Source organism: Lissotriton helveticus, chromosome 7 (genome assembly GCF_964261635.1).
Source record: "Lissotriton helveticus chromosome 7, aLisHel1.1, whole genome shotgun sequence".
NCBI lineage: Eukaryota > Metazoa > Chordata > Amphibia > Caudata > Salamandridae > Lissotriton > Lissotriton helveticus.
The window spans coordinates 919,068,714-919,084,257 of record NC_136068.1 but is presented as its reverse complement, the minus strand read 5'-3'; the positions used below and the strand labels follow the sequence as shown (position 1 = coordinate 919,084,257).

General features: G+C 38.9%; 1 protein-coding gene across 2 annotated transcripts in view; it reads left to right on the top strand.

Moving 5' to 3' along the window:
• LOC144769368 (pre-mRNA-splicing factor SLU7-like) overlaps positions 1-2,690 on the top strand; it is a 344,142-nt gene extending 341,452 nt beyond the window's left edge. For both annotated transcript variants that reach the window (XM_078653421.1, XM_078653420.1), the window contains exon 16: positions 2,254-2,690. In XM_078653421.1, coding sequence (XP_078509547.1) covers positions 2,254-2,433 — 180 coding nt within the window. In that variant the 3' untranslated portion in view covers positions 2,434-2,690. The remainder of the gene's footprint in view (positions 1-2,253) is intronic.
• Positions 2,691-15,544: the final 12,854 nt, after the last annotated feature.

Below are 15,544 nucleotides of genomic sequence, written 5' to 3'. Positions count from 1 at the left end.
AAATATATATATATATATATATATATATACACACACACACACAAGAACCTCCAGCGATGCAGAAGGAAGGGGCCACACGGGGTATTCACAAGAGAAGGCCTTTAATTGGAAATGCGGATTGAAGCATAATGCATTTCGACAGTCACGTCTTCCTCAGATGCCACCGCTACATTGAAAACAGCCCCACGCCTCCGTTTAAATTCAGTCTGCAACCCTCCCTAATTAAGAAGGACACACCTCCCCTGTCATGTGCTCGTTCACCTGCTGCATTCCGGTAAGTCCTACAGCTCCCAGAATCCATCTTTGCTGGGTTGGTGATACAAGGGGAAACTTGAAGTATATATATATATATATATATATATATATATATATATATATATATATTTTGTTTCTGACCAAAAGCTTTTTGGGACGCACACGCAGCTGATTAAACTACCGGTTTTATTTCTCAAGGCATACCAACAGCATCAATGTTAATGCCGACGCGTTTCGAGGCAAGCAGCCTCTTCTTCTTGGGCAGCTGGAATGAAAATTCACAGGGTCCTTTCCATGTCAGTTTATATCCGGGCCTCATCCGGCGCTGATCCTGGCATGCTGGGAATAGTAGTCCATTCCCTTGAGTTTGTTACCCTGAGTTGGTTCTATGTCTTCCTCTATGCAGCGTAATTATTTCCCTATAGTAGGGGTCCAGAACGAGCATTGGTTTTGCTATGCCAAATCAGTTGCACTGCATTACGGGCATGAAACCGTTTCCGCCTCGCAGTCTCTCCATATTTAAGAAGATGGTGCTATCCCGCGAGGAAAAGTCTCCACGCTGTTGTATTCTCACCAAACGACCAAAAGCTTTTTGGGACGCACACGCAGCTGATTAAACCACTGGTTTTATTTCTCAAGGCATATCAACAGCATCATTTCTGTGTACAATGTTAATGCCGACGCGTTTCGAGGCAGGCAGCCTCTTTTTCTTGGGCAGCTGGAATGAAAGTTCACAGGGTCCTTAAATGCGAGGGGGGGGGCACGTGCCCCCCACTGCCCCAGGGACCACCATCTCCTGGGCAATTTTCTAAATGGTAGGGGTACCGTCAGTGGCCCTTGGGACAGCCCCCCCCCGCCTTCCCCCAGGGCTGTCTCCAGCAATGTCCCAGGGTGCTCACCCACAGGAGCTTGTGGTTTGCTATGGGATGGCGGTCAGCAGCATCCCATAGCAAACAAGTGTGTTCCGCTTTGAACAAGCAAGAGCATTTTGCTCTCACTTGTTTAAAGCGGAGCACACTTTGCTTTTTACACCCAGGGAGCTGCATGTTCGCAAAAGCAATGCCGTCTCTCGCAGCAGGCAGGAGCTGGCTGTGACCGTGGGGTCCTTCAGGCTTCCCCCCGCAGTCCCTAACCAGCTGGATAGATATATATATCCGTCCTCCGCAAATCTGACTGAATTCGAGATAGAGGCAAACACCAAACCTCATATACTTTGTTCACCTTTATGTAGGTCAGACAGAATCTTGGTGGGTCCCCTACCTTCTTGAATTTTTTCGCTAGTAACTATTCCTGCCACCTCTACGACTGTTATAAACAGCAATTTTCCAATACATTGATCAGTAGCCATCCCAGTGGTGTAAACTATCAGGGATCATTACAGGTTTCAGTCTAATGTTGTAAAATGCTGTTTATAACCTGAATATTTGAAATATGCGCACACAAAGCAGTTGAAACCCATATTGCGAGCCCCTTCCTTATTTGCCGTTTGTTGAAGGTTTGCAATTAAACACATAATCATTGTCTGCGATTTTCAAAATGTCCTGTTGATAAATCCCTGCAACTGTTATTTTCCACTTTTGACCCTAACATTCACAGTTCCAACTCTGCACTGTAGGGGAAGGCTGCTCTGTTGGGCTCTTAGTTCTGACTGCACAAGTCTCCAGTGACGTGCCGATACCTTGGGCAAGGCACACCTAAAGTTGGCAAAGGCCTAGTCTGTTATTGATTACTCAACAGTAAATCATTTTGGCTTGCAAATTCCCACTGTTATGTATTGTCGCAGCAGCAAAAATAGGGCCCTTTAGTTGTAAATGTGGTCTTAATTTTTACATACATAATGTCCTAATAAAAATATTTGGTTAGATCGTTGTCTGACATTTCCGGTTATTGATTGAAAACTTAAAACGTTGTTTCAAATTATCTCAAACATTTGCAGAACTTGTATCCTTTTTTACGCTTTACTGTTTTTAACTTGCTTGTTGTTCCTTTCCACATTAGGCTCTGAACGCTGAGGAGGCCCGACTTAAGCACGTGCAAGAGCTCCTTCAAATAGATGAGCGGAAGAGGTCATACAACAGCATATATGAATCCAAAGAGCCCACTGAGGAGGAGATGGAGGCATATCGAATGAAACGTCCAAGACCGGATGATCCTATGGCATCCTTTTTGGGGCAGTAAATCAACATCACAAACTGTTCCTTGAACATTTGAACTGATGCCCCTATGTATATAATCACATTCCCCAAACTATACTGTCGTTTCCCAGACTATGACGTACTTGTGTCGTTCAAAAAACCTTGAGACTTGACCCTTTACTTTCTCTCACAACTATGACTGTTTTGCCACTTGCTGAAAACCGATTTTCTTCTTGTCATATCATCCAAATCAGAACTGCTTAAGTAAATAATAAAGACCATTCTTGCTACATAATAAAAGTCATTTTATTACTTAAGGATGATTCTCAGTGTCCCTACGACATCCACGGTCCTGAGAAAACTCTAGGTTATGCTGTCGCTCTTTTATCCTATAACCCTTTTTCGCTTGTCCGTGTCCATGATTTCTCAGTGCTTCGGACCTTGCGAATCAAGGGCGGATGCTCCTGTCTTGTAACTGCAGATAAGATACTAACCTCATTCATGTCTACGGTGTATAGCAGTACAAGAGTAATAAGATGCCACTTAACTAATATCTTCTCTGGTGGGTCTGACTTAATTTCAGTATAGCAGTTGTTGTTTTGTTCATTAAGTATTCTTTGTCAGATCACTGAACAGTGAAGACAATATGGCTTGTTGGGGTACATGAAGGTAATGAGCAAAGCTTCAATTTTAGCTCTTTAGAATAGCAGATGGTTTGTGGTTTTCTAACTTGTGTTGGGAGACTGTTCTAGAGTTTGGCAGTTTGTATGGAAATAAGAGGTTCCACCAGTGTGGAAATTGTGAACCTTTAAATAGTACCATTCTTGATCTGCGTAGGCTTCTATGTGAGTACTTGTGAGGATTTGGTTGCAAACAAATTAGTCATGCACCATGAATGGCATGATGTGAAATTAATGGACGTGTAATGAGTAGGGCGTTGAAGGAGATCTGCCTGGCCACAAGCATCCAGTGAAGGTCTAATGTGATAAGATCTTGATTTTGGAGATCCATTGTACTATACTGGTGTTGTTTGTTAAATGTTACTGGGGTGGGGCTATGATTGCAGCTTGGACTTGATGAATAAACTCAGGTAAGGGAAGTTATATCTTCCCAGGGTGTAGGAGAAAACATGTTGTCATATAAGGAATTGGGAGAGGTTTGGTGCCATAATCAGTCCAAGGTTCTTGACCTTGCTGCAAGAGTTCAGAGGAGGTCGGTTCCTAAGGCTTCAAGAGTAGAATGTGGACCATGATTCCCAAGTGAGCATCTAATTTTTCCTACGTTTTTTTTTAAAAACATTATTATGGGATGTCCAGTGCCACAGGTGAAAGCATCTAGGCTGGATGCTTTTTTTAGTTTTAAGATGATCTTTGTTCTATGTTTGTTCCGAGTAGTTATATGAGGAAAGATTGAAGGTTTTGATGGTGAGAGTGGTTATGGAGTTTTGTTTGATACCTGTACTGAACTTGAAGGATAAATACCATAATGGACGATAGGGAGACTACTTGACGTCTGTGTGAGGTATGAAGAGATGCAGTCAAAAACAATCCCTTTTAATTCAACATCACAATGTCTGTATAGTTATATTGAAAGTTGAACTGTCTCAAATGTATTTGTCAAACAGGGGTGCATTAAATTAGTTCTCGTCAACTGTTAATTTAAGATTACCACAAATGGCAAATAATAATGCTTGTGTGCTACATCCAAGTATACTACAGGGGTAACCCAATTAACCCATAGGCCTTTGGGTATGTAATACAATGAAAAGAAAAATCAAAGCCTACGGAATTGTTATATATCTAACTGATTATCAGAATAGATACCATTAATTATCCATTCCTGGGTTAGTCATTTTCACCACAACTTAATTAGAAACAATTTTAAAGATAGAGTTTCTCTAACTGGGCAGCCAAAACAAATAAATCTCATGTATATGGTTTAACTGTTTCTTTTAATTTAAACCATATTTCTCCATAAGTACTAGTATCTCACATTTAACACAAATATACACAATTTATACATATATACAAAACCAACAAGATTTATACATTTACACATATATACAATTTTCTCAGAACCAAACTAAAGGTTATTTTGCCCAACTTATTTTACAAAAGGATGTTTATCTACAGTTAATCAACAAAAACATTCCTTCTTTTCGGATCATCAAAACAAAACAATCACAAAAAGAAGTGTCCAAGGTTAACAGTTTTTAACCTCTATCCATCTAGCACTCCTTATAAAATCTTATTTCTTCATCACAGTCAAAAAGATTTTTGTTTGTATTGGTGCCTTCAACAAACTGTGTTGACGCGTTTCAGCCTCTTGTCAATCCAGGCCTCATCAGGACTATGAGGGCAAAATATAATTCACACCTAAAACAATCAGATAACTAAGTTTACATTCTTATACATCATCGGGGATAACGTTCTACAATCCTATGCACACAAAACCTGTGAAGCAGTTAACATCATCATGTGACTCATCTTGAGCTGAATGGCATCGATAGCGTTTATTTTATATATCGTGAACACCTTACATAGTGTACAAAGACTAAATACATATAAAATTGCATCATCTCAACTAAACCCTAAACAAACACCCGTGACTTCTGTGTAAACACAACCTATATATACATATATATGTGTACACACCTCCATACATTAACCAATCCCAAAGTGAGTGGCCATAAGTGTAAGGGAAAAATACATACATTCCGTTTCCATGTATGAAAATCGAGAACACAATTCTCTACCGAACGGCTTCAGTCAATCAAACTACAAAGCAAAGAAACCAACACTTACTAAATCCTCGGATATATGAGCTGAATAAATATTTAAACTACCGTACGCGCCAGGCTTACCTTCTATCCCGGAGTGCCCAAATTACAGACTTAGGCAGCTGTATAAATTCATCTGGTCAATCCTACAGCAGAAAATAAAACGTAAAAACTCTCAGAACCCACCTATTCAACATTCTATCTACCTACCAACTAACAAAGTCCCGGACGTATAGCGTCCACTATAATATCGTACCTGAATTAAGATCCTTTATATTAACATGCAGAAATCACTTTTCTTCGCCAAACTCCACGGAGGAAGTGTCTAGAGCTACGCCTCCTGTTTTAAAAGTAGCCCGCGTTGTCCTTGAAATATACAGCACAACGGACTACCAGGCACTAGGAAATCGAAATATCGAGGTGATGGCATCGGGACCGCGCGTAAAACTGGAAGACAGACTGCATTCTAATATTCATGGCCCCAGTCATACCACTATTATAACATACATAAATTGAACTAAGTCACGGCCAAAAACAAAATAAATACGGAGGTTATTAAAAACGGAATTTGTTAATAGAAATCCAAAGTGACTACAGAAAAGAACCTTATAACCCCGTGTGATGCCAACGCCTCTCACAGTCTAAACATAAAATACAATATCGAACCAAACGTTAGATATAGCATAGGAAGTATTTGCACAGACTAATAACACATCCTCACATATATAAAAATATATGTAGCAGCCTATACATCCTAATCACAGATGTTCTCCTATAGTTTATTCAAATAATGACCAGATCTCCTCTCTGTCGTTAAGACCAGTTCTAGCTGTTTGATACTTTTCAATTAGTCTAGCCTCTAAACAATTGAGTTTATTTTCTGTCTCCCTTCTGTTCGTATTTATAACTGTACATAACACTGACCATTCCATATCTGTTTCAGAGTGGTTGTTTCTTTGATAATGCAATACCAGCGGAGCCCCGGGTGTATTACATCTCACTCTAGACTTATGCTGCAAAATTTGTTTTTTGACAGCCTGGACTGTTTGCCCTATATAAAACTTGTCACATGGGCATTTTATACAGTATATGGTGGACTTGGCATTGCAGTTAGAAAACGATCTTTGGTGATGGATTTTACCATTGATCTCGATTACCTTGGAATCTTTAGTAGAACCACACGCCAGACAGTTATGACATCTATAGTGTCCGATAACTGGGGGCAGTTTCAGCAGGTCACGGGTATCCTTTGGAGGGGGCAATCTTTTAGTAATAGATTTCACCAATTGGTTCCGGATGTTTTTGCCTTTTTTAAAAGCAAATAGCGGTTTCGGGATATCCAAATTTTCAATTAGTTTCCAATTGTTTAAAATCAACTTTTTCACCTTATTGGCTCTTGGATCGTATGTTAATACACATGTAAGAGGGGTATTTTTTTCATCATGTATTTTAGGTACCAACAATGTCTCACGTGGAGTGTACCACGCCCTTTTTAAGGCCACCTTCACCAATCTTTTAGGGTATCCTCTCGATATCAGTTTGTCTTTTAATTTTTCAGCATGGTGGAAGTAGTCCTCCTTAGAACTACAGTTCCTCCTCACCCGGAGGAACTGGCCATAGGGAAGGTTTTCTTTTAGAGACCGAGGGTGACTGCTGGTAAAGTGTAGTAATGTATTCTTGTCAGTCGGGTTGGTATATAAACTAACAGCTAAATGACCCTCCTCATGTTGGACATACACGTCTAAAAAGTTGATTTTATCTTTGTCACTGGACACGGTGAAATTGAACTCTTGGGTGCGTGAGTTCAACCAATTATGAAAATCAGATAATTGAGTTTGGTCTCCCTTCCAAATTAAAAAGATATCATCTATATAGCGACACCAAAACTCCACATGATGTTTAAATGGATTGGTGTCGCTATATAGCCACTTATCTTCAAATTGGGACATGACCAGATTTGCTATCTCAGGCGAGAAGCAACAGCCCATGGCCACTCCTGAAATTTGTAAATACAAATTTTCTTTAAACCTAAAGAAATTATTTTTTAGGCACAATTTTGCTAGACTTGTTATAAATTCAGTTGGCACTTGGTGCGGGCGATCTCTCAAATCCAAACCAACCCTCATAACCTCCAGGGCTTCGTCCTGCGGAATATTCGTATAAAGAGATTCGATATCAAAGGTGGCAAGCTGTTGTTCATAAGGATTAAAGTTCAATCCCTCCACCTTCGATATCAGATCCATGGTGTCTCTGACATAAGCCGGAATGTTCCTGACCAATGGGAGTAAAAATAAGTCAACGTACATAGCCACGGGCTCTAATAATGACCCACATGCCGCAACAATAGGTCTCCCGGGCGGGTCAGTCAATGATTTATGCGCTTTCGGAAGTACATAAATATTAGGAATCTTATTATTAGATTCATTATTAAGGAAGTCAAATTCGTTTTTGCAAAGCCAAACCCCTTCAAGACCTTCTTGGGTAATTTCCAGAATCTGTTGTTTAAGTCTAGGGGATGGATTGTTCTCCAATGGTCTATAATGTAATTGGTTAGATAATTGGTTCATAACTTCTTGATCGTATTTAGAAGTTTCCCATAAAACAATTCCCCCGCCTTTATCAGCCGGTTTCACAGTCACTACCGAATTGGAAGAAAGATTTTTTAGTGCTATCAGCTCTAGTTTACTACAGTTGTTATTGTAGTAGACTTTTTTAGTCTGTAAATCATCAAGTTCCCGTAACACTTGGTTTTCAAACATTAGGATCTCTGGTGGAAGTAAGACGCTGTCAGGTAAAAATGTGGATTTGTTTCTTAACCCACTGATATTTTTCTGTTCAATACTTTCACGTTCTAGAAAGTATGCTTTCAGTCTGACTTTTCTGAGGAATCCTAATACCTCTGTTTTGGTGTCTACAGGGTTTTGTAATTTAGATGGTACAAATGTAAGTCCCTTGGCTAATATAGCTAATTCATCGCTAGTTGGAGTGTAATTAGACAAATTATAGATTGGGATCGAATCTCTTTCCCCTTGGTTTATCGTCTGTATGTCTTCTTCCGTGTCCGGAAAGTGTCTGTCTCTGGATTTGGATAATGTTCTGTTTGTTGGTATGTTCCTTGTGGAGGGTACAGCCCCCCTTGTTGGTTGTACCCTTTCCATCTCGGACCCCCTCTCCATGGTATGAACCTCCCTCTGCCTAAAAAAGGGGGTCTTGATCTAACAAATTGGGGATGGGGGTAGTATCTGCTATTTGACCCCTGGTCTGAGTCCGAAGAGGTGTCAGAAAAAGTAATAAATTTATTTCTAGATCTTCCTCTATATTGTAGGATTAGTGAACTAGGGTTGTTATTGATGTAAAAGTTGTCTTTTAAGAAGGGATAGATTTCTTCTAACTTAAAGTTTTTTTATATCTTTGCCAACTTTTGTGATTTTTAAGTTAGTGCTGTGAACGGTTAAGTCAGCGATAGTTTTTTCAACTGCTTTCAACAATTTTTTACAATCCTTAATTGTTGTATCGCTTAGAATCTCTTGTTCCAAATCTTCTATTTCCTTAAGTTCTTCTTCATACAGTCTTAATGCTGTCTCAACAGAGAGGGCCATCCAATCTACAGAACATTTAGACCCGACTCCTCCAAATCTATTCAGATATGTTTTGTCCGTTGTAAAAATAACAGGAATATTTTTTACCTGTAAGCCCACAGGAATCGTATTATTCTTTAGATTTTCCGATAATACTTGAGTGTGCAACTGTGTCCTAATATTCTTTTCATTCAGTTGTTTCAATCTCTCTATTTTATCAACATTTGCTATCTGAGAGACTGCTTTGTCCCCGCTTAACAGTGATGGAGTTTTCGACAACAAGGCATTGATTTCATCTCCACTATAACTGACCACGTTAAGTTCTGACATTTCTCAAGTGTTATTCAGTATAGACAAATCTTAGTGCATAGGTAGATGTATCCCGGTACATCATATATGAAATAATTTACAAATTGGCTCCTGGAAAACTCAAAATTAATCACAATACTTTTTTTATGATCCTTTACTAAATCTGACCACTAAGTTGTCATTATCTCAATCCCTCACACTTGACAAAGTGTAACTAACACAAGTATACTACAGGGGTAACCCAATTAACCCATAGGCCTTTGGGTATGTAACACAATGAAAAGAAAAATCAAAGCCTACGGAATTGTTATATATCTAACTGATTATCAGAATAGATACCATTAATTATCCATTCTTGGGTAAGTCATCTTCACCACAACTCAATTAGAAACAATTCTAAAGATAGTTTCTCCAACTGGGCAGCCAAAACAAATAAATCTCATGTATATGGTTTAAGTATTTCTTTTAATTTAAACCATATTTCTCCATAAGTACTAGTATCTCACATTTAACACAAATATACACAATATATACATATATACAAAACCAACAAGATTTATACATTTACACATAAATATACAATTTTCTTAGAACCAAACTAAAGGTTCTTTTACCCAACTTATTTTACAAAAGGATGTTTATCTACAGTTAATCAACAAATACATTCCTTCTTTTCGGATCACCAAAACAAAACAATCACAAAAAGGAGTGTCCAAGGTTAACAGTTTTTAACCTCTATCCATCTAGCACTCCTTATAAAATCTTATTTCATCATCACAGTCAAAAAGATTTTTGTTTGTATTGGTACCTTCAACAAACTGTGTCGACGCGTTTCAGCCTCTTGTCAATCCAGGCCTCATCAGGACTATGAGGGCAAAATATCATTCATACCTAAAACAATCAGATAACTAAGTTTACATTCTTATACATCATCGGGGATAACATTCTACAATCCTATGCACACAAAACCTGTGAAGCAGTTAACATCATCAAGTGACTCATCTCGAGGTGAATGGCATCGATAGCGTTTATTTTATATATCGTGAACACCTTACATAGTGTACAAAGACTAAATACATATAAAATTGCATCATCTCAACTAAACCCTAAACAAACACCTGTGACTTCTGTGTAAACACAACCTATATGTACATATATGTGTACACACCTCCATACATTAACTAATCCCAAAGTGAGTGGCCATAAGTGTAAGGAAAAAATACATACATTCCGTTTCCATGTATGAAAATCGAGAACACAATTCTCTACCGAACGGCTTCAGTCAATCAAACTACAAAGCAAAGAAACCAACACTTACTAAATCCTCGGATATATGAGCTGAATAAATATTCAAACTACCGTAAGCGCCAGGCTTACCTTCTATCCCGGAGTGCCCCAATTACAGACTTAGGCAGCTGTATAAATTCATCTGGTCAATCCTACAGCAGAAAATAAAACGTAAAAACTCTCAGAACCCACCTATTCAACATTCTATCTACCTACTAACTAACAAAGTCCCGGACGTATAGCGTCCACTATAATATCGTACCTGAATTAAGATCCTTTATATTAACAGGCAGAAATCACTTTTCTTCGCCAAACTCCACGGAGGAAGTGTCTAGAGCTACGCCTCCCGTTTTAAACGTAGCCCGCGTTGTCCCTGAAATAAACAGCAACAACGGACTACCAGGCACTAGGAAATCGAAATATCGCAGTGATGGCATCGGGACCGCGCGTAAAACTGGAAGACAGACTGCAATCTAATATTCAAGGCCCCAGTCATACCACTATTATACCATACATAAATCGAACTAAGTCACGGCCAAAAACAAACTAAATACGGAGGTTATTAAAAACGGAATTTGTTAATAGAAATCCAAAGTGACTACAGAAAAGAACCTTATAACCCCGTGTGATGCCAACGCCTCTCACAGTCTAAACATAAAATACAATATCGAACCAAACGTTAGATCAAGCATAGGAAGTATTTGCACAGACTAATAACACATCCTCACATATATAAAAATATATGTAGCAGCCTATACATGCTAATCACAGATGTTCTCCTATAGTTCATTCCAATAATGACCAGATCTCATCTCTGTCGTTAAGACCAGTTCTAGCTGTTTGATACTTTTCAATTAGTCTAGCCTCTAAACGATTGAGTTTATTTTCTGTCTCCCTTCTGTTCGTATTTATAACTGTACATAACACTGACCATTCCATATCTGTTTCAGAGTGGTTGTTTCTTTGATAATGCAATACCAGCGGAACCCCGGGTGTATTACATCTCACTCTAGACTTATGCTGCAAAATTAGTTTTTTGACAGCCTGGACTGTTTGCCCTATATAAAACTTGTCACATGGGCATTTTATACAGTATATGGTGGACTTGGCATTGCAGTTAGAAAACGATCTTTGGTGATGGATTTTACCATTGATCTCGATTACCTTGGAATCTTTAGTAGAACCACATGCCAGACAGTTATGACATCTATAGTGTCCGATAACTGGGGGCAGTTTCAGCAGGTCACGGGTATCCTTTGGAGGGGGCAATCTTTTGGTAGTAGATTTCACCAATTGGTTCCGGATGTTTTTGCCTTTTTTAAAAGCAAATAGCGGTTTCGGGATATCTAAATTTTCAATTAGTTTCCAATTGTTTAAAATCAACTTTTTCACCTTATTGGCTCTTGGATCGTATGTTAATACACATGTAAGAGGGGTATTTTTTTCATCATGTATTTTAGGTACCAACAATGTCTCACGTGCAGTGTACCACGCCCTTTTTAAGGCCACCTTCTCCAATCTTTTGGGTATCCTCTCGATATCAGTTTGTCTTTTAATTTGTCGGCATGGTGGAAGTAGTCCTCCTTAGAACTACAGTTCCTCCTCACCCGGAGGAACTGGCCATAGGGAAGGTTTTCTTTTAGAGACCGAAGGTGACTGCTGTTAAAGTGTAGTAATGTATTCTTGTCAGTCGTTTGGTATATAAACTAACAGCTAAATGACCCTCCTCATGTTGGACATACACGTCTAAAAAGTTGATTTTATCTTTGTCACTGGACACGGTGAAATTGAACTCTTGGGTGCGTGAGTTCAACCAATTATGAAAATCGGATCATTGAGTTTGGTCTCCCTTCCAAATTAAAAAGATATCATCTATATAGCGACACCAAAACTCCACATGATGTTTAAATGGGTTGGTGTCGCTATATATCCACTTATCTTCAAATTGGAACATGACCAGATTTTCTATCTCATGCGAGAAGCAACATCCCATGGCCACTCCTGAAATTTGTAAAATAAAAATTTTCTTTAAACCTAAAGAAATTATTTTTTAGGCACAATTTAGCTAGACTTGTTATAAATTCAGTTGGCACTTGGTGCGGGCGATCTCTCAAATCCAAAACCACCCTCATAACCTCCAGGGCTTCGTCCTGCGGAATATTCGTATAAAGAGATTCGATATCGAAGGTGGCAAGCTGTTGTTCATAAGGATTAAAGTTCAATCCCTCCACCTTCGATATCATATCCATGGTGTCTCTGACATAAGCCGGAATGTTCCTGACCAATGGGAGTAAAAATACGTCAACGTACTTCGCCACGGGCTCTAATAATGACCCACATGCCGTAACAATAGGTCTCTCTGGCGGGTCAGTCAATGATTTATGCACTTTCGGAAGTACATAAATCTTAGGAATCTTATTATTAGATTCATTATTAAGGATGTCAAATTCGTTTTTGCAAAGCCAACCCCCTTCAAGACCTTCTTGGGTAATTTCCAGAATCTGTTGTTTAAGTCTAGGGGATGGATTGTTCTCCAATGGTCTATAATGTAATTGGTTAGATAATTGGTTCATAACTTCTTGATCGTATTTAGAAGTTTCCCATAAAACAATTCCCCCGCCTTTATCAGCCGGTTTCACAGTCACTACCGGATTGGAAGACAGATTTTTTAGTGCTATCAGCTCTAGTTTACTACAGTTGTTATTGTAGTAACTTTTTTAGTCTGTAAATCATCAAGTTCCCGTAACACTTGGTTTTCAAACATTAAGATCTCTGGTGGAAGTAAGACGCTGTCAGGTAAAAATTTGCATTTGTTTCCTAACCCACTGATATTTTTCTGTTTAATACTTTCACGTTCTAGAAAGTATGCTTTCAGTCTGACTTTTCTGAGGAATCCTAATACCTCTGTTTTGGTGTCTACAGGGTTTTGTAATTTAGATGGTACAAATGTAAGTCCCTTGGCTAATATAGCTAATTCATCGCTAGTTGGAGTGTAATTTTTATTTTATTTTTACTTTGATAGTTTTAAGATGATCTTTGTTCTATGTTTGTTCCGAGTAGTTATATGAAGAAAGATTGAAGGTTTTGATGGTGAGAGTGGTTATGGAGTTTTGTTTTATACCTGTACTGAACTTGAAGGATAAAGACCATAATGGACGATAGGGAGACTACTTGACGTCTGTGTGAGGTATGATGAGATGCAGTCAAAAACAATCCCTTTTAATTCAACATCACAATGTCTGTATAGTAATATTGAAAGTTGAACTGTCTCAAATGTATTTGTCAAATAGGGGTGCATTAAATAAGTTCTCGTCAACTGTTGATTTAAGATTACCACAAATGGCAAATAATAATGCTTGTGTGCTACATCCAAGCCAGTTAGGAAGTCAGATAAGCTTTGTTCTTCAAAAACGCCGATTAGTAAATGAAGGCTCCTCCCAAGAGAACTTTGTTTACTATATGTAAACCGGCATTCCGTCTGAAGTTTGGTGGGTCTGAAGAACCTACATCTTGTTACTGCAGTTATACTTTGATGTAGAAGTCTTGAAGTCATTGAAGAATGGGCCAGAATGGAAAATGACTGTGAGGATCTCTCTCGCAGGAAAAGCTCCTGATGTGCATAAGAGAATGTCCTTGAAGAGGTGTAGCAGGCGCAAGCGAGCTGCACCAGGGGAGCCAGAAGTGCCACTGGAGTTTACTACGTGTACCATTCCTTCAATTTCAGAATGATGAAACACTAAAGGGAATGGAGTTGGATTGCAGTCTCATGGAAATACAAGGTTGGACGAAGAGGACCTTACTGGAGATGCAGGTTTTTTGTTATTCATCATTAGGTCTTTTGAGATGTGCCAGAGGCTTTCACATAGGGCTTGTCAGTGAGTGAATTTTTCTGTGGCGCACTCATGTTTTCATCATTAATTGTGGATTTCGCTGAATGTGTATTATAATGTAAAATAAGCTCCTCCAACATTGTATCTTTTATATATTCACATGCTTAAATCATTCCCCATAGTTAGGCTGGAAATCCCCAGTACATTAAGACAGCAGCACACTTTGTAAACATATACAGTGTAAAAAGGCCACAGGCCTTAAACAGCATAGAATCTTTAGTAGTATATCCACCTCATCTGAAAGAGCCCAAACTTCAGCCAACAACAACACTAACACTTTATTTAGCTTTTGCAAAAAAACATTATAGTCAAGTTTACAAAGCTTATACAAAAGCACCAAGTCTATAAAACGTCTGCCACATATTACATTGCTTAAATAAAAATACTCAATATTAAAATAAAAAATAAATATAAAGTAAAAAGGGGAATACCATAATCGCCCTATTAATCACAGCTGGAACTGAGCCTGCAGCAGACTTTAAAAAACTAAGAACATGAAATACAGTGCTCCCTGAAAGCATTCATTAAAAAATAAAAGCAGGATGCACGTGGCTAAAATTTGCCTTTTTTGAAGGAGGGATAATGTAGGTCTTCCTCTGTAGCTTATAGTAACTACTAAACATTAAAAAGTGGAGCATATCCTGTGGGGACTTGCCGTCGCAGCTGCTGGGCGACATGCTCTGACCCTTGTTCCGCCCACGTGGATGGGCGAGAAGATGAAGAAAGAGGTCTAAGCATGACCAGGTCAATAAAAAACTATTGTAAGAGCCGGAAAGCACTAAAAGATATGGTTCAATTAATTGCACTGTTTCCAAAATAGTAAATCTATGTACACTGAGCTTTCTTAGCTCACAATCTTCACTGTCTGATATCTGCTGTCTAAAAAAGGTCTCCTTAACCCAGCCCTAGTGCTTCCTGCTGGTTGATTCCGGGTTACAAAATAAATCTGCTCTTCCTAGATGCCTGAAACATTCCTGTATGTAGTTGAGCCAAGGGTTATAATGAGCATGGTCAAGGGCCATGCAGTCCTTTAAGATCTCTTTGTTCAGATCTATCCTGTCACCAAGCCAAATTTTAATCCATAGTGAAAGAGGGCGGAAGGCCTCAAGGTCAGAAAGATAGTCCATGCCAAGCTCTTCGTATACTATACAGGTGGAAGTGCCCTAGGGGGTACACTTAAAAGCTGTCTCAAAGTTGTTTTTTCTATTTGTAAATCATCGTGAGTGATATAACCCCAGAATTCACTACCATACGCCACCATGGCAATACACTTGGCTCAATAAATCTGCAGGAGTCTCTCGCTCGGTCTCC